Raw genomic sequence first — 24772 nt, 5'->3', positions numbered from 1 at the left:
GAGGCACTGCAGACATCAGGTCTCCCACTGTATGGCGCCAGACTATCAGATGAGGTATTATTCACCAGTGTTGGGAAGAGACCCAACTTCTACCAATTGAATCATAATCCCTTACAATGAACCAAAGTCTTCCAGTAACTGTCGGACCCCAGCAGGGTCTTCCGTCATGTCACGGAGAAATATTAGTTCATCAGCGCGATGCAGTGTTGTTGTCCCCCCCACTGTTATGCCTCAATAGTGTCTCGCATATCTGTCCCAGCTGGCCAATGGCTTCATTGGCGAAGCAAAGAACAGGGATGATAGGGGGCACCCCTACCTGGTCCCTCTGCTCAGCTTACAGATCCCAGAAATATCACAACTGGTTTTGACCAGGCCGTGGGGTCTTTATATATTAGACGGGCCAAGGCAATAAAACTGTGGCCAAAATTCAAGCGTGCCATCATTCCAAGGAGAAAGTTCCATTTCAGGCTGTCAAAGGCTTTCTCTATATCTAAAGCAATGGCCAATACCTTTTCATTATCATAAGTGTCAGCTTCTAGTAGGGATAGAAGCCTCCTGCTATTTATTGCAGTGTTACCTCTAGGAATAAACCCTACCTGATTCTACATAGATTAATTTCGTCATATGGGAGAGGAGTCTGGTTGCTAGGATCCTGCTGAGCATTTTATAATCGATGTTGAGCATCAACAGCGGGCTGTACTCCTGCAATCAAGCGCAGGTCTACCAGGTTTCAATAATGGCACTACCAATGCCTCGCAGGTCGAGGGTGGGTGGTGACCCATGTCCTTAGCAGCTTTACATAGGTGTATCAATTTAAGGGTCACTATTTCTGCATTAGTGGCAAAGAACTCAACAGGAAGCCCTTTGGTTCAAGGTGTTTTTCTTTTTGCCAAGCATTTTAGAGCTCACTTTATTTTCTGGGCTGTTATTTCCCCCTATTTCCTCCGCCTCTTCAGGGGTAAGGGTTGGGGGAGCCAAAGGGGACACAAAATCCATGATTGCATCATCTGATAGAAGGCACTTAAATAGAGCCTACTATATTACTTCTGAAAACGTGGTCCCCGATCCACTTCTAATTCTACTATGACTGAGCCCCATCAGGCATGATTGGCCAGCCAAGCAAAGAGTTTGCCAGTCCAAATGATGTTCAGCATGCGCCCTTATCTATATAATCTTAGCACCTGAGCTTCTCCATCTGTCCCGCCAGTCACTCTTTGGTTACACGCAGTGTCTGCTGTAGATCTGGGTGGTTTGGCCTGCATTTCACTATCTCTCTCAATGTCGCCTCTAGGGCCTGGACATCAGTCGACAGCATAAGCAGAACCCCCCTGCCTCTGCTAGGCACATTCTTCTGACTACTGTTTTCAAGGTGTCCCATTCCATCTGCAGGGAGGATGCAGTGCCAGTATTGTCCTCTAGATATGGCTGTATACAGTCCTTAATAGTGTCATGGAAAACTAGATCCTCTAATGATTCCGGCTTCAACATCCATCTGTGGTATAAGTCATTAGTTGTTCCCAACCCAAATGAAGGCGAATTGGATTGTCATCTGATATGGTCCTAGAAAGGTATTGAACTTCATGTACCAGCCTATGGATATCTGGGGTACAAAGGAACAGGTCTAATCATACATGGAGTTTGTGAAGATCAAAAAAGAAGGAGTAGTCTCTAACGAAAGGGATTCATACAACGCCATGTGTCAACTAGCCCCTACATGTTTTGCCAGGTCGCAAATAGGCACACAGTTCTGATAACTGGGGGTTCCTCAGCGGAGGGTAAGAGAAATCTAGGACAGGGTCCCCTACTCCTCCCATAATAACTGAGTACACCAGATGGGGAATTAAGATTCTAGATACGTCATCCAGAAAAGTCCCTTGGTCTATATTTGGCACATAAACATTAATTAGCACTATGTCACGGCCAGCATGTTGGCCTGTCACCACCACAAACCTTCTGGATTGATCAGGACCCCTGTGTGTTAGAAGGGGACTCCCTAGCATACCAAATGAATACTCCCCTGGCATATGCAGAATATTTAGTGTAGTAGGCTTGTCACCACCACCTTCTCCGTAGTGCTGCATCCTCTTTAACTGTAAGATGGGTTTTCTACAAAGGTGCTATGTGGACCCCCCTTCTGTTCAGGTATGTGATCACTTTATATTGCTTGGACATAGTAAGCATACCCCTAATGTGCCAGCATATGAATTTGTATTTTCTGGGGATTGAATTATAGTGTGCCTGGGAATGTATCATGCACCCCACCAGCTAGTTCCAGCAGTGTCCTCTAATATTCTCACACAAGTCTGGGACCTAAACAATAGGGTGAGCGAGGCGTGATTCAGAAAATTCAACAATCAAATAACATTGAATCCAGCTCCCACACCCCCAGGAAGAATAGGCATTGACCCCCTATCCAAACTCTCTTTCGAAACTCAAACACACAAGGGTGAGCCAACAGGCACTAAATATAGGAGGGGTGTGGTTGTTGGGATGCCTCAGTCAGGCTCCCCACCACACAGCAATGTATGGAACACAGATATCTGTGCACCTGTCATTCAGGGAGTGTTCACAATGGGGTCCAAAACATGCCCAGCAGAGTTGCACCCAAGTGAAGAACAGTATAATACCAACAAAGTAGCCACTCTCTATATAAATTCATCAGCAGTCCATGGAGTCATTACAGGGAGGTCTATTTCTGAGGTCTGGGACAGAGACGATCCATGATACAAGTCTGAGTTAAGGGCACCATCCCCGTCTGCCATGTACAGAGAGCTCATTCCACTTTTGCTCATTGTTACCACCACCTCCACCACTTGTTGTCTTACCTGCCAGGCTACCGTTATGAAGGGGACCACCCTACTCCCACCTCCAGTTCTTCCCCTCAACCTGAGTCTCCTAGATTTCTTTTGGGGTGAACCCTGGGCTGATTTAGGCCACAGGTGCTGGTAGAGCCAAACCCAGGCCTCCTGTGGGGTTTGGAAAAACTGCATGCCACTCTGCTCGCAGCCAGGTGGGAAACATCATGGAGTATGGAATTCCCAATTGACGGAGACTTTGCTTCTTAAGAAGGTAGATCATTCCTTTTGGACATCCCTTGTACAGTCTGGAAAAATCATAACTGCCCTGTCTTCATAGTGCAACAATCTGGCCACTGCAGTGCTGCGGGGGGTAGAGCCATGCCGGGACCCGCTATGCTCACCCAGCGTGTAAAATGGGAAAAGTCACCTTCTCACATAGCCAATGTTCTAGATAGCACAGCATGTGGTCCCCTTCTACTCGTTCAGGTAGCGCAATCACTCGAATGTTGTTATGACACTACCTTTTTTCTGCATCTTCCACTCTGGTCTCCATAGCTGCAAATTTCTTCTTCATGGTTGACAATGTCGGAGGGACCTTTGCCAGTTCTCGTTCTGCCATTGACGAGAACTTGTTCCATCAGTTGTCTGTGATCATCTTTCAAGATCCCCATATCAGTCACAAAAGTATTACATTTAGAATCCCCCAGAGGTTGTGATGGCTTGGAGGATTTCATGGAGGGTTGGGTCAGCAGGAGCTTTTGTTTGAGAAGCAGTCACCCCGTCATCCATGGGGCTCTGCACAGATTTTCCCATTGTTGGGTCTCCAATGTCCACATCTCTTTTATGGGTGGTCTACCCCATCACTTCTATGCAGTCTTGCAGAGTGAAGCAAGAGGAACACCCCATCGCCTGATGTGGGTGTTCAAATGTTATGTTATGTTATGTTATGTTAATGGCATTTGTAATGCGCGCAGCTGCTCCAGCGAAGGAGCGTCCCGGCGCCCGACAAGGTAGCCACACAACATAACTAAGAAACGCAGAGTATTAAAAAGGATTACAATTTAACAGTGCTGGAGAAACAAGAAAGTTTTAACGGCCTTGCGAAAGGAAAGCAAGTCACCAAGGGTCCGGATTTTCAAAGGGAGAGCGTTCCAGAGTGCGGCTGCCCGCACCCTGTAGGAGCGACCCCCGGCCCGGCTGAGTTTAAATCGTGGGGCTACTGCTAATTCCTGGTCCAAAGAACGCAGGGTGCGGCCCGGAATGTAGGGGCGCAGAAGTTGATGCAGTAGCGGGGGTGATAAGTCCTTTAGAATCTTAAAGGACATGCACAGCACTTTAAAATGGATCCGCTGCCTAACGGGTAGCCAATGCAAAGCTCGCAGAGTATGGGCGACCGAGCAAAACATAGGCAAGCCTACAATTGCTCTGGCCGCCGCATTCTGCACTCTTTGGAGGCGGGTAAGCTCGGCCTGGTTTAACCCTATGAAAAGGGAGCTAGCATAGTCTAGCCGAGCCAAAACCGTCGCTTGAACCACAAGTTGACGGGTTGCGGCATCAAAGTACTTAAGTGCGGGTCTCAAATTGCGCAAGATGCCAAAACAGCAAGCCGCCGTCCTTTTAGTGTGGCCAACAAAGTTGAGTGAAGGGTCTAACCAAACCCCCAGATTTTTAATCTCCGAAACCGGAGTGGGGGTGGGGCCCAGCTCAGGAGGCCACCAGGTGTCTCCCCATAGTTCCGTCCGCTTACCAAAGACCATAACCTCCGTTTTTTTGGCATTCAGTTGGAGACAGTTGGACGTCATCCAACTGGCCACCGCCCGGAGTCCTTCTCTGAATCTTGGGGCATCCACCCCGGAGTCCCCGCTGATCGTGACCGCTAGCTGGGTGTCATCTGCGTACGACACCATGGTCATACCGCAGAGCTTCACAACCTCAGCCAGCGGCCTCACGTAGAGGTTGAACAACGTGGGACTCAGCGAGGACCCCTGCGGGACCCCGAGAGACAGAGGATGTCGTTTGGACTGATAGGGCGGGGCAGCCACACAGAAGGAACGGTCCGCGAGAAACGAACGAAACCACTGGTGTGCAATGTCGGTCACCCCTATCTCCTCAAGACGCTGCAGGAGGATTTCGTGCGAGACCGTGTCAAAGGCGGCGCTCAGATCTAACAAAACAAGCGCCGCCGTTTGACCTGCATCCAGAACTGCCCGCAAATGCTCGACCATGAATAACAGTGCTGTCTCCGTACTGTGGCCAGCTCGGAAACCGTTCTGTGTATCGTCCAGAACGTTAGTACGCGACAGATGATCGGTGAGGGCGGTGTTGACATGCACCTCCGCGAGTTTGGCTGGCCACGGGAGAAGCGAAATCGGACGATAATTCTCCGATTTACTAGGGTCGAGAGATGGCTTTTTCAAAATGGGCATCACTACCGCATGCTTCCATTTCAAAGGCACCTGGCCGGATGAAAGCGACATATTAATTAAGTCGCAAACCGGGCGAGCGAATGTCTGATCTCTAAACATTAATGGCTTAAGCGGGTCTACCGGCGACCCAGACTTGACTCGAAGAGCCAAGGCCGTGTAGGTCTCCGGAGAGAGACAGGGGAAAGAGTCTAACACCACCTGTCCCGGCAAGATGGATGCCCCCGCACTGGTTTGCGCAGCAGTAGGGAAGGCTCTGTAGATGGTCTGGACCTTCTCCAGAAAAAAGGCCGCCAGTATTTCACAGTGGGTGTTGGAACTGATGGTATCAATGGCAGGCTTCTTTGCCACAAGGTCCTTGAGAGCCTTAAAGATGGATTTAACAGGATTCCCACTGCTGCGAAACTCCAGAGCATAGAATGCAGCCCGGGCTCTACAAACCGCACGATGGTAGGACTTGACAGTAGCCATATAAAAGATTTTTTTGCTGCTGTCATACTTTCTCCTCCAGTCTCTCTCTGCACGTCTGCACACACTTTTCAGAGCCCGCAGGTTGCCATTGTACCAGGGACTGGGGTCGCGGAGGCCACACTTACTCGTAACCATCGGGATAAGGGAATCGAGAGCTCTGGTTACCCATTCGCAAAAATGGTCATACCCAGATTCCACATTCTCCACTACACCCAATGGATCGTCAGTAAGAAGGCGATAGAGATCTTCCGCCTTTAGTTTGCTCCAACGCCGTCTGGGCAGAGCTCGCAGCGACGACTTAAGTGGGGCCTCTATCAGAGGGCAGTGAATAGTCACTAGCGAGTGGTCTGACCAGGTCAGAGGGAGGGGGGAGGCCACTGTAACCCCCTCTAGATTGGAAAAGAAGGGGTCCAAAATGTGACCACCACTATGGGTGGGGTCAGCGACCAGCTGGAACAATTGAAGGGCCTCAAGATCCGCCACCATCCCACCCACTGAGGATAAGGACAAGGTGTCAAAATGGAGATTCAAATCTCCTATGATGGAAAAATTGGCAGACCCTACTGCCAGTGAACTGACTGCCTCAGGGAGGGCCTCCCGGAATGCCACGGCACTGCCCGGTGGACGATAAATTAGCAGCCCTGACAAAGTAAAATGAGGTGTAACCGCAACTTTGAACAGGGCGCTTTCGCAGCCCGCAATGTTTTGTACTCTCCAGGAACAGGAATAGCAGGATTTTACTGCAAGAGCGACTCCGCCTCCTCTAGCAGAGCGATTGAGCGTGTAGATGGATATTGTTTCAAGCGGTTAAGGGAAAGAGCAGAGTGGACTTCATGGAGCGGGAACCCACCAGTAGGGCGTCGTACAGCTCCCGGCACCGTGTTGCACCGGTCGTTGCTAGTGCAGTCTCTGGATCTCCTCCGGGGAGCATCAAGTACTCAAGCAGCAGATCGGTCCACATCAAAGTGGCCCCTAGCACTAAAGTACAAGCTAGCAACGTTTTGCAGCTATAGCTGGTTGTATGGCCATCGCTGGTGTGGGGCAAGAGCAAGCTAGATGCAGGCCAACCAGTAGGCCTTATAATCAAATCAATGCTCTGCCATATTGCAGTATCCCTGGGGGAGCTTGAAGCTAAGCTGTCTCCAGGTGATGGCCTGCTCAGTGCTGAAGAGGCAAAGGCCCAGCACCCTTCTTTATTAAATATGTCTCAGAGTATTCCTGGAAGGCACAGAACAGCTCCCCAAGACAAAACAGGGCCTGGAAGCAGAGTTCAATGCCAGGTTCCAAGGACAAGCTGGGCGCTTTGTGCTTCTCCAGGACCCACAGTGTTCACCAGTCCACGGGTGCTCAGTTGTCCCAGTTCCAGGAGGCTCCATCCTATGAGGGATGGCTTTCACCACACGGAGCTCTCCACAGGGAGTGCTGATCCATTGATTAATTAAGCAGACCATTCTGACATGACCAAAGCTGAGACATTATCTGATGTGCAACCTGGGTGTGCCACAGTGCCCCCTATTCCTCTGTTCATCTTTGAAGTGATGTGCCAATGCTCCAAGACCCCAGGTTCAGCAACACATATTTGAGCCTCCCAACACAAGCCTCCATCACACCAGGTGTGGAGGTGGCCTAACCAGTGACTTGTTCAGCCACTCCCCGCTTAGGCCACGGTCACACCAGGGGGAGGCGGCTCACCTGTGACTCATTAAGGCACTTCTTGAGTTCCCTCCTAGAATGGAAGGGGTTCTTCTCACTGCACTCCGGGTTCCAGCCGGCCGAAGCTGGACCTTCACGGAGGTAGCTGCCGCAACACTTCACCCCGGTCAATGCACAGGTAAGTAGCAAAGCAGCCGCATGGGATTCCGAGACAGGTACTCCGTAGTTGGGGCAAGTCTAGGTAGGTGTTTGGTGCGAATTGTTGACTGCCTAAAGGCAGCCTAGGGCCGTCATCTTGGGTGCAGAACCACGTGACCAAGCTTCATCATTATTGCAGCCACTGCCAGCTACGCTACGTGCTATCCAGGAGTTAGGGGGAATGTTTATTGCATGCCAGGGACACCCACAGCCAGAATATTAGTTCAGGATGGCACTGGATGGGGTTTGCCAGCGGTAGCTCATGGAATTACGCCTTACTACATCGGTGCCAGGCCACACCCCCCACCACTCCACAAGGGACTCCTAAGTAAATTAAATATTACACCATATATGGCTTAAACCAATTTAACCATGTTCAGTGGAATGAGCACAATCACTTTAGCACTAATCCACAGTGGTAAAGTGCATAAAGTTCTACAGCTCCCAACAACGAGGTTCCTATCTTAGTTTGGGAAAATGATAGAAAAATGCCTCAGCAATATTTCCTTCTTAATTTTGAAAATATGATTTATTGGTGAAATCAGATTTTTGATAATTTAGGGGTGAACATGATCTTTGTAAAAATAGACTTTGTGCCTCCTGGGTCAAAATGTAGCCTAATACCAGGTCTGTCACTCATTATACTTCTAGAGCTCCAATACACATCCATGACTGGGAACGTTAATGATTCTGGCACAGCATACATAGACTGCCTTGAAGTACAGGAGGAGCACTTGGGTCTTTACTGCCTATCACTTAATGAGGATTAGCTATCAGAGAGTGTTAGACCCGGCATCCTTAGAATGGTCTTCCCTTGGACTTTTTGCATTTTGCCTTTCATTTTTGCAGTTTCTTTTTGTTGGCCTTAGGACACTGAGCACTTTACCACTGCACATCAGTGCATGTGTTTCGCCCATAAACATAATGTAATTGGTGTATACCTGATTAGTATTTGATGTACTGGTAAGTCCTTTGTAAACAGGTATTCCATATACCCAGGACCTGTAACTCAAATGATATCAGTGAGCTGCAGCACTTTTTGCGCCACCCATAGAAGTGGCCTTTCAAACCTGTCTCATGCTTGCCATTTCTGTGTCTGCGTGTGCAGTTTACTGACACCTTGACTTGACATTTAAATCTTCTACTTGCCAAGCCTTAAACTCCCTTTTTATTACATATGTCACCCCTAAGATAGGCTCTAAGTAACCCTAAGGGCAGAGTGCCAAGTAAGTAAAAGTTAGAACATGTACTGTGATGTTTTGCATGTCCTGGTAGTGACAAACTGCCTATTTAGTTTTTCACTACTGTGAGGCCTACCCCTCTCATAGGCCAGCTTTGGGAATTCCTTAATATACTTTTCAGCTATATTTCCAATCAGAGAGGAGTAGCTTTTTCATGTTTTGTATGTTTGGAATGGTAATGACAAATACTCCTCACTGGTAAAGTTGAATTTAACATTGCTGTTTTAGAAAGGACACTTTTAAAAAGAAGACATATTTCTGTACTTACTGCTCTGCGTGCCTGACAGCCTATCTCCAATACACGTTTGGGTTTGGTGATAGCTACACTTTGTGCATTTCCTCTAAACAGCCACGAACACAGGAAGGCTTACTTGCATTCTGAGCACTCATCTGCATTCTTACAGGTCTTCATGGGCAGGGATGGATGGGAGGGGCTGATACACTTCAATAGGTAGTGTCCTGTCCACACACAAAGCACTAATTTACCACCCACAGGTGAATGAATATAAATAAATTAATGTGAGAGTTCAGGTATAGTGCAGAGCCCGGTAGGAGTGGGTAGGTCTACAGACTTTGTGCGACCAGCAAAAATGATCCCTCATGTTTATTACCTACCGGGTACAGTGATGCCTGGTTAGTCCACAGCTCTGGGTAGTTCCAGTACTACCAGGTATCTGACGAGTTAGTCCTATGGTTGATGTGAGTGTGTAGCCACAACACCATCTTAGTTTTAGATAGTATAACCCCCTTTCTGGCCCTGATGAATCGCCTACAGATTACTCATTTGGCGAGAAACATATTGACCCACCACTTATAAGAGAGCCACAACCTGAGACATCACCTCATCCTAGCGCCTTATATTCTTTGGTTTTACTTAGGGTAGGAAACCCCTTGATTAAGGTTGTTGTTGCAGGTACTCCCAACCCTATTTTACATTCACTCCTACCATTAATACACATCTACACACACGGGGCCCCTCACCCCCACTTCACCAAACAGCTGTTGAAAAAAGATCTCCGCTAAAGTGCCCCTACTATAGGGAGCCCGTCGTGGAGCAGCCCAATGATGAAGCATGACACCCGAAAGGGTGTGTGAGGGCATTATAATCCAATACAATGGATTGCCAACTTTGAACCATTGAGGTCAGGTTGGTTTATATTCCCTGTGTTTTGTCTCTCATTTCAGAGAAACAGCATAATCCTTTTGTTTAAATAGTGCACAGCTACTCAAAAGAGTGTAGCGGCGATTTAGGCAGGTAGAGACGGACAAAAGCGGAGAACCGCTGGAGTCTTACTATCACTGAAGTTTAAATAAGAATGTTTTCAGCTCCATCTTAAATTATACTTCCTCCCTAATGGACCTCAAATTTCCAGGCAACTCATTCCAAATGCCGGCCACTCCGACAGTGAAAGAGGAAGCTCCTCTGCTTTGCTTTTTGAAACGGGGAACCACGATTTAACCAGTATTACTGGAATGCAGGGGCCTCCCTGTTTTGTATCCCTTGATACTCTCATTGTGATATGCTCCTTGTGCATTATGCGTTGTCGAAATGGCAGCCAGTGCAGTCTCTCTGGAATTAAGTATACTGATGTGTGTTTGGGTATTTTGTGAAGTAGGCGGACTGCCATGATCTGCATAACTTGTAACCACTGGATCAGATATTCTGTAAGACCCAAGCACAAAACATTTACAAAGACCAGCTTAAATAGAATCAGTGTCCTGACCAACATGACTTGTGCATCATGCAGAAGAAAGTCAAGAAACTTCTTCTGCCTGTGGAAAATTCAGAAGCATGACATGCTGACACCTGTGCACTGAATACAAGTTGGGAGTCGATTATAAAGTATTACCAACGATGTGCCAGGAGGGACGACAGGGAGCAGTTCTCGCTCCCCCACCAGTTCAAGCATATTAATCTATGAAACTCTGAATTACTCTTGGAGTAAGTTACAAAATCTAGTTGACCTGAGCATTTACTCAGACTGTGACTTCGCTTTACTCCACAAGGTAGGAGGTAGGGAAATTATTCAAGGGATCTATTCTTATAGTCCTGATGAAAGCTGGAGACATCGTGAAAGCTGGCTGAAACATGTCGGCAGTTTGCAGAGTGGAGGGGTAGAGGGTCCATTAAAGCCCAGTATACCACCATCCACAGGGATTTTTAAAAACCTTTTTAATCTGACCAGGGAGTCCACCAATAAAGGGGAGGCTGGAGATCTCTGTTAGTTTTAACATTATCTTCTCTTCACCTATCTTTTTTGATCCTGCATAGTTTTTTCTTTATGTTTGTCATGTCTTCCCCTCCCTATTGCTCCACCTCTGTCGGCTTGCATGGAGGTGTGTCAGCAGCCCTATGATGAAGCATGCCACAGATATCTGTGAGTGAGGGCAGTTTTAACAACATGTGTGTCTTGCCAACTTACCTCTGCATATTAGTGACTCACTTTGATTATCCACATTTCTATGTGTGTGTAGAGCTGTATAATAGGAGGTCGAAGTGGGGCGTCCCTTCCTACCCCTCATCTATTGTTTGTGCGAAGTCAAACATAATGCTCAGATTTCTGGGCACAACCGTAGGAGGAGGCGGTGGGGGAACACTATTGGGCCATGCTCCGGCCCATCCTGGAAGGGGATTCAGCCCAAACAATAGAATTTCAGTTTTGCACTGCAATCAAGCAGTGCCACTAAGCAATGAGCAAATGCATCTTTTGCATTTGCAGAATCCCCATCAAATATGAGCTTAAGCTGTGTATCATCTGCGTATGAAATGACCTTGATGTCAAACAACCCAACTAAATATGCTAATTGGGTCATGTAAGTGTGGGACTTCAGGGGGAGCCTTAGGGGTCTCCCCGCTTCAACCTTTTTGCTCCAGAGGTATACAGCTTCATCTAGACTACCTGCTATTGTCTCTCAAGCAAAGAACGCATCTAGCTTAAGGCAGAGCCCATCAGCCAAGATGTTCTAACCTGTGCAGCAATATGTTATGATCTACTGTGTCAAATGCCGCTGACAGGTCCAACAGCACCAGAAGAACATTAAGGCCAGAGTCCAGAATGGTCTTACTAGATTTTAAGACAACTAGTGCTGTGACGTTCTCTAAACTTTAATTTGGAGGGATGGAGAAAATTGTTTCTGAAACATGGTAAAGTGTTGGCTCACCAGCTTTTTCAAAACCCTTGAGGCTGCTGGGAGAAAGGAGACTGGTCTGATGTTAGCTAGTGATTCAGGGTCGGCATTTGCCTTTTTGAGCAAAGGCATGACATTAGCTCTATTCCAATCATCTGGAATGACACCAGCATGGGAATCACTAACAGAATATCGAGAGACAGATAATCGACCTACAGAATATCGCCGCAAAAATATCGAAGTCAATAATATCGACATCCTATCTACATTATGGTAAGTACAAAAATATCGAAAAAATAATATTGTCAAAAATATAATTGTTAAAAATATTGTTTTTTTAAAGTAAAAAAAATATTGTAAAATAAAGTACATAATACATATAATTAAAATAAACATAGTTAGGAATATTTAAAAATGTTTAAAAATTATAACTAATATATAATGTAAAAATAAATTAAACATACATAGAACATATAATATATATACTTCCTTAATAATAATTTTTTATAATTATTTTAATAACTTATACATTGTTACAAAATATCTTATAAATTACAAATACAACTCTACACATACAAATTAATATGCATAAACATGAAATAAATATATAAAACAAATTGAAAAAATTACAATTCTTTTTAATATTTTAAAAATTAAATATATACTACATTAACTAAAACAATACAAAAAATATTAGATAGTGGAGGGAATAACATTACTATTCCAATTCCAAACAGTAGAGAAAATGTTGGATATCGTAGGGGTAAAAATGACTATTCCCACTCCAGTGAGTGCAACAATAGGGAAAGTGTTGGATAGCGTAGGGGTAAAAATTACTATTCCCACTCCAGTGAGTGGAACAGTAGGGAAAGTGTAGGATAGCGTAGGGGTGAACATTACTAGTCCCACTACAGTGAGTGCAACAGTAGGGAAAGTGTTGGATAGCGTAGGGGTAAAAATTACTATTCCCACTACAGTGAGTGCAACAGTAGGGAAAGTGTTGGATAGCGTAGGGGTAAAAATTACTATTCCCACTCCAGGGGGTGCAAGAGTAGGGAAAGTGTTGGATAGCGAAGGGGTTAAAATTACTTTTCCCACTCCGGTGAGTGCAACAGTAGGGACAGTGTTGGATAGCTTAGGGGTAAAAATTACTATTCCCACTCCAGGGAGTGCAACAGTAGGGAAAGTGTTGGATAGCGTTATGGTTAAAATTACTATTCCAACTCCAGTGAGTATAACAATGTGTAAAATGTAGGATAGCATAGGGGTTAAATTAACCTAACTTAATAATAAAAATAAGTAAATTCATAATTAATTAACAAACAATTTAATAATAAATACCAATAAAACCAAATAAATATTTACTTAAATAACATTAAATTACTTTCCACCCTGTTCCCCTATAAACGGAGAACCCACTACTCATAAAACATAACACAATTAAATAAATTAACAATTATTATTTTTTTTAAAAAGTTATTGAGCTGAGCAGAGAGCAGAGAACAAAAAGATAACATAGCGTAGGTCATCAGGGAGCAACAGCACTCATAATTCCAAATTTGACGCACATATATCATGTATACATTTACACCTATATCATATATACAATTAAGAAATGGAACTCTTCAGACCAAGATATACACATCCTCAAATAAAATGAAACTGAAACAGAGAGTCCGGAACACCCTATGTTCATGAGCATCAAGAAAGCAATTAACTAATTACACCTTCCACATCTAAAAGTTCCCTAAAGTGACTAGTGCGAAGTGATCATCAAGGATACGAGTAAATCAGTTGGTTCATCAGTATCTTTTTTCATTTACAAAATCTTGGCATTATTACTACAGTACAACACTTTTTTTCCTTTATTTGGGGTTTAAAGTGCAATTGCATTAAAGTGCTTAATTTTCTAAAGTTAAAGTGCTTAATTTTCTAAAGTGCAAATGTGCTAAAGTGCTAGGATTCCTGTAGTATAGCCGAGTTGTCAAAGAACTTCCAAAACACTGCAAACCTTTTTATTGCACCAACCCGTTTAGCATAAGCTTCCTCGAATCTCCTTATTCTTGCCATTTTGTTTACTAATTTAGGGTGAGATGGAATCTCTTCCGACTTCCAATTTTGGAGAATTAATAAGCGTGCTAGTGTAGAGCAGATTGATATATACGTCTCTTCAGCTTTGATCAAATCTGACCTAGCTTTAGAGAGTCCAAAGAGAGCCACTTCTGTCTCAAGGTTGATCTTTTTTTTCAGTGATTGGCTCAATGCTGTTTTTCCAAATGGTCTCAAGCTTCGGGCATGTAAAAAATATATGAAGCCAATCTCCCTCGCCTTGGGAGAGACATCGAAGCATTTATTATCTACTTCCGGATGACATTTGTTTAGCTTTTTTGGAGTATAATAAGCCAGCCATCGTGACAAGAAGGTGACAATTAGCCTCTCTCAGGGCCTTGCTTCCTTGTTGGGCTACAGCCTGCCATTCCTGATAAGAGAAGGAACAATTCGTCTCTCGAGTTATTTTCCCCAAGAATTCATCAACCAAGGGAAGTGCCTTGTGCTTCATATGTAAGAAATAGCAATTTCCCACTCCCTTCAATTTTACTTTAAATAGAGCATTAGCCAGGGGAGTTGGAACCCCGCTTACTGGGAAAATATATTTTTTAATAAAGTTTGTGATCTGCATATATTCCAAGAACCCTAGCCTAGGGGCTGATTATGATGGAGGATTTACCGCATCCTCCGGGCCGGCGGAAGCCACCACCGGCCTGGAGGATGCGGAAAACCCTCTGCGGACCCACCAAAGACCCACCGCCACGTTAGGATGGCTGGTGGGTCCTAGTTTCAGTCTGCCGCTTTTCCGCCGCGGTTGGCTTACAACCGCGGCGGAAAAGGCCTAATATGGTGGCAGTGTCTCTCAGACAACGCCAGACATATTAGGATGGTGTAAAATGTAGGCTTTTCCGCGGCGGCTTTTTCGCCGTGGAAAAGCATACGGACCTTCACTTCGGGGGCCCGTTGCGGGCCCCCTGGGTGAAGGGGGGGGTGCACATGGGGGGTACCTATGGTACCCCCCTGCATTTGCATGAACAAAGCAGCAGGCACCGCGCGGTGCCTGCCGCTTTGTGCACGCAAGTGCGGTGCATGCATCTTTAACATTGCGGCGGGTGCAGCTTGAAGCTGCACCCGCCGCAATGTTAAATATAGAGAATGTGACCGCCACCCTGGCGGTCACATCCTAATCTGCACGGAGGGAACGCCACAGCCCATGCGGACGTTCCCTCCGACTCTGGGGTCCCGGACGGACTCAAGTCCGTCCGCGATCCTAATGACCCCCTTAATTCGGTTCCCTACCCTACATAGTACTCCTTCCCAGGGAATCACTGTATTACCAATGAGAAACTGGCCCAGATTCTCAAAGCCAATATCTTTCCATCTCCGAAAATGGCTTGAGTAAATATGCAGGCTGAGCCCCCTACATTGATCCAATTTCTAAAAGGCAAACAACAGCTTGAGTTGGTTGAAATAGTCATGAACAGTCTTATAACTGGACTTTTTCAGTAGTTTAGAAGTTTTTAAGAATACTGGGATTCGTGTGCCAGCCTTAACAATCATTTTTTAAAAAATGTGTCCATCTGGTCATTAGGTTCCACAAGGCATGCAGTAAGATCTAATAACTCAGCCTCGTAGTATGTGCTGATGTTTGGTAGGGCTAAGCCCCCCTGATTTGTCTCTAGTTGCAGTATGGGCATTTTAACTCTTGACACCTTTTTGTTCCAAACAAATCCCCTAAACATAGAGTCGATTTCCTTAAAATATTTAGCATTAATTTTTAAGGGTACATTGACAAATAAAAATATTAATAATGGGAGAATTGACATTTTTAGGAATGCTACACGACCAATCAATGTCAAAGGCAAGGCGGACCATTTGTCTAGTAAGGTTTTAATATTAATTCGCGCAGCTATATAGTTCAGATTGAATAATTGATCTATGTGGCACGAGACACTAATACCCAAGTATCTAATTGGCTCATCTTTCAGGGCCTGATTTCTCAAGATCGTGGGTAAGCAGTCTCCATTCGAGTTCAATAATAACATCTCCGTTTTCTTTTGGTTTATTTTATAGCCTCCTATTTGTTCAAATTTGCTAAATTCTAAAAGGGCTTCTTCAACTATCTGTTTTTCCGGGCAAAGATACATAATTATATCATCTGCAAATAATTTAAACTTTGGCATCCCTTCACATGGAGCTCTAATAAGGGAAGTTCCACGAATTCTTATAGCAAGGGGTTCAATGAAAAAAGTAAACAGAAGAGGAGACATCGGACACCCTTGTCTAGTACCGCGGTTTATTTCCACGGTCCCTACTGCGTCTCCATTAACAATCACCTGGGCTTGGCACCTTGGTAGATATTTTTTAGCATCTTTAAAACTTGAGCCGGAATTTACCTAGACCAAGGAAAAGTGCATCCCAATTTACCAGGTCAAATGCTTTTTCGGCATCGACCATGGTAATGAGGGTGGGTATTTTATTGTTTCACACATAATCAAGAGCTTGAATTAAGAATTGAGTATTGTGGACATGTACCTCCCCGCTACAAGCTCAGTTTGGTCACAGTGAATAAGCTCCTGGGCAATAGGCATAAAGCGTGGTGCCCAGATTTTCATTAGTATTTTAAAATCCGCATTGAGAAGACTAATAGGCCTATATGAGTTAATATCTTTACCATTTTTACCCTTTTTAACAAAACTGACCAATATAGATTCCTTAACACTTGCGAGAACACAGCCTCCTTCGGTGATGTTGTTAAAAAGATTTACCAAAAACGGGGTCAGCTCTTTTGAAAAAGTTTTATAAAACTCTATTGGAAGGCCGTCAGTACCACAGGCTTTTGCTCCTGAAATAGACTTAATAACACCTATAATCTCTTCTTCAAAGATGTATAGCAGGAGCTGCTCCACCCTAGGCCCCGAAAGAGTAGGAAGCTCGATTCTGTTATAATATTTGCTGCATTGACTTGTTCCAGCTTTATATCTAGCTGTATATAACTGGGAGTAATGATCTAAAAAGACTTGAACAATCCCCTCTTTGCCCGTTAAACACAATCTAGTTTTCGGGTCTGTAATTTCTGTAATGGTGGATGCCTCCAGTTTGGTTTTCCCGCTGCCAGAGAGCAGCTTGCCAACCATCTGACTCTCCTCATATACGCGCTGTAGATAGGTTCTAGAGCTAGCCATCTCTACCAGAGTAAAGAACTCTTTTAACTCATATTTAGCCCTATCTAGCTTTGCTTTAGCGTCCCCTATACCTACAGATGGTGAATATCTGATTTTTTTGCTTCTACTACGGCCTGCTGGAGTTTAAAAAATGTTCTCTTTCATTGATTTAACTAAAGCGGCGGATAGTGCAATCATTCGCCCACGACGGGCCGCCTTAAACGCCCCCCAAACTGAGAAAATGTTTGTCGTATTCACGTTAATCTCAAAACAAATTCAACGATCCAATCTTTTGCATCATCCACCCATTCATGGTCCTGCAAAAGGAGCCCATCCATCTGCCACTTGGATCTTGGCCTCTTGTTTACCCCAATTTCTATACTAAGTTTAATGAGAGAGTGGTAGGAAAATGGATTAATATCTATATCAGAGGTTGTACAACCCAGGGATTGTGATATTAAGAAAAAATCAATTCGAGAGACCGTATGGAATTGATTTGAATAGCATGAGAATTCCAATTTCAATGGATTGGCAACACGCCAAGGATCCATCAAAACATGCTCCTGTTTTAAAGCCTCAATCACCTTTTTAGTTTTCAGTATCTTTCTTTAAATCCTGAATACAAATAAATTCCCCTCCCATAATTAATTTCCCAGGTAATAATTCACTAATTTTACATAGGGCGGTAATGTCATCCACGGTGGGGCCGTAACAATTAATTAAATGCAATATCGTATCATTTAATTTAGTCTCCACCATATCCATCTCCCCTGAGGATCTTTCTAAATTAACAATTATTCAATTAATAACAATTCATTACCAATTAATAATTAAATAACAATAAATTAATAATCAAGACAAATTAATAAAAATGTAAATGTACTTCATTATAATAAATTACTTCTCACCCTATTCCCCATAAACCCACAACCCACTACACATAAAAAACAACACAATTAATTAAAAGTAATCAATTAATACAAATCAATTAGCAATACATTAATAATCAATACCAACTAATACAAATTAAAATGTACTTAATTATAATAAATTACTTCCCACCCTATTCACCTATAAATCCACAACCCGGTACACATAAAAAATAACACATTTAATTTAATTATCAATTAATCAATTCATAAAAAATAATTACCAATTAATAATGAATTAACAATAAATGAATTAACAATAACAATAAATAAAATAAAAATACATTAATTATAATTAATATAATTATAACAACGACTGACCAATTAATAATTAATTAACAATACATTAATAATCATTAAAAAAATTGGTTAATTAATTATCATTAAATTACTTCCCACCCTGTTCCCCTGTAAACCCAAAACCCGCTCTGATACTAAAATGCTAAATTTACTTTAAAAAAATTACTAATTTCTAAGACATTAAACACATATATTTAAAAATAATAAAGAAAGTACAAAAAATGTTAAACACATGCATATAAAATACATACGGAAATACATAACACTAATATAAATATCGATATTATTCACAACAATATTTTTTGCTAACAATATTACTTACTTCGATATTACTTACTTCGATATAAACAAAAACTATTTTACTTACCTTAAGGTCTATATTCTAGTCACTGATATTCTTGACTTCGATATTCTGTCCGAACGATATTTAAAACTCAATATCAGTGTAGGTCGATAATAAGAAATCTATATTATGACTGCATACCCCAGCATAGAGGGAGGACGCACGTAACTCCTGATATATTGGTACCTAATATCTAAGATACACTTCAGGATATCAGGAGGCAAGGGATCATTGGGGATCCTGATTTACATTTAGCAAATGAAGCTGTCACTTCCTCCAGAGATGGGACATAAAAGGACAACAGTTTAAAATCTGCTGTTGGACCAGGTACATCTCCAACCCTTGGCCCCAAAGTCCAATTATTCACCCAGATTAGATTAGAATGAACAAATCAGTAATTCGGGAGCATTGAGTCTGACTGGATTCTAGTGGGGAAGACGTTGTTTTAGGGTCCATGAAGTTGGCGACAATATAAAAAATATCCTTCCCGTCATTTGCAGGCTCCTTGATACAATGATTGTAAAAGTTGCTCTTGGCCCCTTAAGATTCTTGTGATGCTCATTAAGATAAATTTGGTAACAGACGTTTGTCTATTTCCATATAGTGAAGCCACCAAGCTCTTTCCAATTTATTGCCCACTGCTCTTTCCTGAGATAATTGCTGTGAGAGGCAAAATCCTGAGTGGGTCACTGTAGCTTTCTTTCTAGCCATAATAGGAGCTACTGCGTCAGCTGCTAATGCAGGACTTGATAATGGTGTCTGGGATTCTGGTTTCGAGTCTATCAGGGTTCTTTTAAGGTCATCAATAAACACCTTACTACAACATCTATTATCATTCTGAGAAAGGGGAGGTTGGAATTCCTTCATCCAGTCAAGATGCCAAGACAAAGGAATAGTCTAACCAGCTAACTGGATGGGGAATCTCCCACTTAATCAATGTGTTAGATAAAATGCCATCCATATCATGACAAGCTCTATGTGTGGGACCTGTATTGGCTCAAACTTATTTATGTCACTGACGATGTCATGAATGATGTAATATGCAATGTCATCAGCAGTGCATTGCGGGCGCGAGTTATAGTTAGCTGAACCAACTATAAAGGCGGACTTCCTCTGGTTTTGTATGAGTGAAATGTCCAACTAACTATAATGTCCTTGAAACCTGTGTTTTTTTCAGTGAATTTCTAATGTTTTTTAAATGCTAATTTCTAACTATAACCTCCCTGAAACCTATGTTTTGTTCAGTGATTATATGTTATATATACATATATGATAGCTCAACTTGTGTTTATGGCCGCCTTGTGTCACAAAAAAAGCTCTGGAGACATAATTGCAACAGCCTTTCTCCGAAATTCTATTTTATAAGTACACATGTGTTAGACTCCCGTTATCTCTCTGACTCCTTGACATCCTATGTAGGGATATTTCAATTTTTTTCTGCATTTTTACTGATCTTGCTCATTTCATAAATACAACCTCCAATATTTTTGCTTATGAAAAGGTTAGTTTCCCTTGAAAAACTTTGAACCCCACTTGCATTTTTCTCTATTTGAGGCATAATTTTAAAAACATTTTTCTCTTTCTAATTCAAACTGGGCTGGTCTTTAAAATTCTGTTTATTTAGATGTTTTAATTTTATTTTTTTCTTGCAATAGTTACAAATCATAACTCATGCAGTTATTTCCTCTGGAAGCCAGCCAGGCATCAAGGGTAGCCTTGGGTTCATTCAGTTTAATGAGTATAGGAGCTAAGTTTCAGCTCGAATCAGAACGGTGACCTCTCTCATTCACTGCCAAACAGATTCTTTAAAAACACCTATACACCATTCATTTTGTGGCATGCACTAAAACAATAGTAATTATCGTTAAAGTTAAGTAATCAGATGATCGATAAGTATTGCTGTAATGTGTCAAGGAAAACTCAATTTCTTGAATCCAAGACCGTGGGAGGCATAATCAGAACATAATCAGCACACAATTCTCTTACCTCTCTATGTTACTCTTTGTATTTCACAATACGAATGCTGTCTAACCAGTTATGCTTTAATGTGCACTTTTTAAATTAAATCTGAAATGGCTTGTTACTGTTTCCTAGGTGGCTGAGTGGGGCATCCAGAAATTAGGACTGGTCAAGTATGCTAGCAAATCAGCTGGAACGTACAGTGGAGGAAACAAGCGTAAACTTTCAACAGCCATGGCTCTGATTGGATGCCCACCAATAATATTTCTGGTATTTATTGCCATTTTGCTCGCATATATTAACTTGAATGGTTGGGAGTGTGATAAATGATGATTAAAGGCTCCAGTGTGGGATGGCAAAGATGTTTTTACACAGAAAAGTTACCCAGTCAACAACATAAATTCTATCACTATAGCAGAGATCATTAGTCCAGAATAAAAGTTATTTTATGGTTCATGTATAATTTTAGCTCCTCGGACAAACCTACACGCAATGTGGCAAGAATTGGAACAGAAAAGAGATCCAGGGCCAGATATGTAGGATAGCTAAACTTCCCGGGAACAATAACAGACCAGAAAATCCAAGACACTACAGCACCAGGAAAAGTTTGAGATCCCTACCATAACAGGATGGTATCAATATATGCATTTATTGTTTATTAGAACATTAGAATGTTGGAAGCTCCATATAAAACAATGGAGTTCTCTTGGCTTCTAATAGCCGGTAGAAGCCCAGTGCTCCAGCATTCCAATGTTGTCCTTCAGAGCTGTTGGTGTGAACGGAGGCCTCACAGAGCTCCAAGGGATTTCCTTTCCCTCGGGCTCCACAAGGCCCTTGTTTTATTTTGTTAGAACATTCTGCCCTCTAGTGGCAGAAAGTTTTAAAAGTCTTAAGCCCTCCGTAGCTGGGCTATACCGGCATTAAGGTCCCGCTCCCTTGTTAAAGGCCCTCTCCTTTGGCTCAGGCCTTTAACGCTGGAGCAGGCTGGTATAGCACGCAAAGGCAGGCTATAATGCTTTGTTAGAACATTGGGATGTTGGGAGCTCCATTGAAGACAAGCCGATTTCCCTGGCTTCTAATGGCTGTTTAAAGTGTGGAGCTCCAACATTCCAATGTTTGTCGTTTGCAGCTATCTCTGTGAACAAAGGCCTACTCGAGCCCAAGGGGATTTTATCCCCTCATGTTCCCTGAGGCCTTTGTTTTATTTGTTTGAAGATTCTGGGGCATATTACCAAGCAATAGCGATAATTATCGCTATTGCTTGGTTAGAGACAAAAATTTACCGCTCAGCTGCGGCGATTTTTATCGCAGATAAACCTTGGTATTACCAAGGTTTATCGCAAATGCGATAAAAAACGGCCGCAATGCATGAATATCGCTTAAAAGTCAGCGATATTCATGCATTACCGAGCTAATGCTCTTAGCCATGTTATCCACCTCCCATTGGATAACATGGCTAAGAACTGCTCAGGGCAGGTGTTAGCTTTTGGAGATATTCGCGCTTAGCGCGAATATCTCCAAAAGTTGGTAATAGGAGATAGCGATGTTAGCGACTGTTTCCAGTCGCTAACATCTTGGCACGCCCACTTTGCATGTCATTAGTGATAAATATCACTGACATGCAAAGTGGGGCCCAAGATGGTCGCTATCTCCTACTAGCTGTCGCTAACTGGTGTTAGCGACAGCTAGGTAATAGGGAGGTAATTTTATCTCCGCTTTCTTGGCTTTTAAAGCCAAAAAAGCGGAGATAAACCCCCTTGATAATATGCCCCTCTGTTCTCTAGTGGCAGAATGTTCTAATAGCCTTATAGCACACCGTGGATAGGCTATGCAGATCATTAAAGGCCCACTCCCTTGTTAAGTCCCTCGCTAAAAACGCTGGTGTGGGACTTTACTGGTCGGTATAGACCTCAACAGTGGGCTATAAGGCTATAATTAATTATGGTTTTTTATAGCACAGAGCATCAGAAAGAATTACACAAGAAATATGAGGTTATAGCATGGGAACTAGATATTCAAAACAATAGAGACGCCTACAGCTGTGGAGAAATTACACCGTTTCTGAACAGAAAGTACAGTTTCTTATTTTTGCACTTGCAAAGTTACATGGTTGCTGATATGCCAGATAAACCGTTATGGGGTGAATCAATGAATCTGCTGAAAGTCTAGCTCTGATGTGTGACATTTAGATATTAGTGTCTGGAAGGATAACCTTTTTGTCTAAAACCAGTGATTAATTTGTAAAAAATAAACAAGTTAGTGCTGGCGCCCTAACATTGTCTTATTGTGCACAGCCCACTTCCACTGCCTGGCCAGTGCCACTAACTCCAGTTCTCAATTTATGTGGCTTGTAGAGATCTCTCCAGAGTCACCAATCCTTGCGTCAACAAACCACTGCCTGACACCAGCATCGCATAGAATACACCACTCCTGGATACAATTTGCTCTCAGAGCCATCCCTATATTCCCTATTTGAGTTCTTAACCTTTCCAATTCTGTGGACAGCCACTGAATCATTATTGGAATCTGGGGACCCACCCATTGAGTCATTACTGGGAGCCAAGGATGAAGGCCTAGGCATTTTCCATGATTTTAACCATGATATTAAACACAACAATTACAAAAACAAGCATTCTTTCAACAAATAAAAAAACGATGAAATATTTCATTTAAATCCTTAATACAAATACAAAATTTTAATTTTACTAGGAAGGTTGAAGCTTGTCTAAATGCAATAGAGGTCACTTATTGTCCATACTGTATTCTGTTTGATGCATCTGCTCTGCTCCTATGAATAAATCTGAGAATACTAACTTAAGAACTCCAATTTCAAAATCCTTCACATTTACAGAATATTCTATAAATTTCAATTGTACGTTTTGCTTCTTTATTTACATACACCTTATTGATCTGTTTATGTTATTTAATTTTCTGAGTATCCGTGAACACCATCAATAGACTTTGGACAAGTTAAGAGCCACTACCCTTATGGCTGTGGTCCCAGAAGGATCTCTTCAAGAATGAGCTCCTAGGGCCACACTCACTTATCTCTGTCAAGAAACAACTGAAGCCCACCCACCCAACCTGCAACTCACACAATGCCTTCCTCCGCCTTCTGATTGTTAACTGGCATCCTATTGGGCACTACACCCTCTGCCCCTTTAATACACACCTGCACTCTGCCACGTAAATGAAGACTTTTGCAGAAGATACATTAAAGCACTGAGCGATGTCTCTAGTGACAGAGAGACAGCTTGGACTAAAGTGCATATAAATTCATTACTTTCGCAATTTTAGTACCTTTCATGAACTATGTCGAATATTTCCAAATAAACAGTTGTTGCTCTCTCTCAATATGCCGTTCTGCCTCTCATATTAGTCTTAACATCTCACAAAATCTTTTTCAGCCTGACACCCCGGACCTCATTCTTTTTCAGACCGCCATTCCCAAACCTGACACTGAGTTCCACTTGGTAGGACCAAACTGGTCATTTAGCTTCTCTTGCATTTTCCTACTTGGCTGCAGCCTGATTGCAGACAGGGGGATTACATTCTAACAGATATGCAAATATGGATCTGCACAAGTATTGGAATTCCTAGCATTGGGGAAAGCACCACACCTCAAAAAACTTCCTTGAAATTGAGTGTAGAAAAATGTACAAGAAAACACAGAACTTGGTGCAGAAAATACCATTTCAGCATGTTTGTCTCTTTACAATATACAAAATTTGAAAGCAATTTATTTACTGCATCCAATAAATGCCTTACCTTAGGGAACTGGTTGTAAAGACCTGTCTGCACTGTAGGTCAGGAGCCTCGCTGCAGCAGAGATCATGCAGAGACCACTTTCATTCACTATTGTGGTCCCGAGACTGCCGTCCGCGGGCCACACCTTTATTAGCCTCTTCTGTGCGTCGGACGGCCCCCAGCCGTCTGACATCACAGTGGGCATGTGCGTTGGACGGCCAGGGGCTGTCTGATTTGTGCAAGTGTAGAATTCACCCGCACAGTGGGGAAATGTGCGCCGCAGCGAAGCAGTTATTTTTACCGCACCTGTGTGTAACCTCATGCGGGGCAAAACTAACTGTGAGGCGCAGGTGGGTGACTCACCCAGT

The 24772-nt window shown here is 43.0% G+C and overlaps 1 protein-coding gene across 3 annotated transcripts in view; it reads left to right on the top strand.

Annotated features, from left to right (window-relative positions):
- The window catches only part of LOC144818798 (phospholipid-transporting ATPase ABCA1-like), a 3252877-nt gene that overhangs the window by 2918624 nt on the left and 309481 nt on the right, over positions 1 to 24772 (top strand). For all 3 annotated transcript variants that reach the window (XM_078676562.1, XM_078676560.1, XM_078676561.1), the window contains exon 46: positions 20793 to 20927. In XM_078676562.1, coding sequence (XP_078532688.1) covers positions 20793 to 20927 — 135 coding nt within the window. The remainder of the gene's footprint in view (positions 1 to 20792; positions 20928 to 24772) is intronic.

The sequence above is a fragment of the Lissotriton helveticus genome, chromosome 2_1 (genome assembly GCF_964261635.1).
Source record: "Lissotriton helveticus chromosome 2_1, aLisHel1.1, whole genome shotgun sequence".
Lineage (NCBI taxonomy): Eukaryota > Metazoa > Chordata > Amphibia > Caudata > Salamandridae > Lissotriton > Lissotriton helveticus.
Note: the sequence above shows the minus strand (reverse complement) of the source record. Positions and strands in the feature narration are given on the sequence as shown.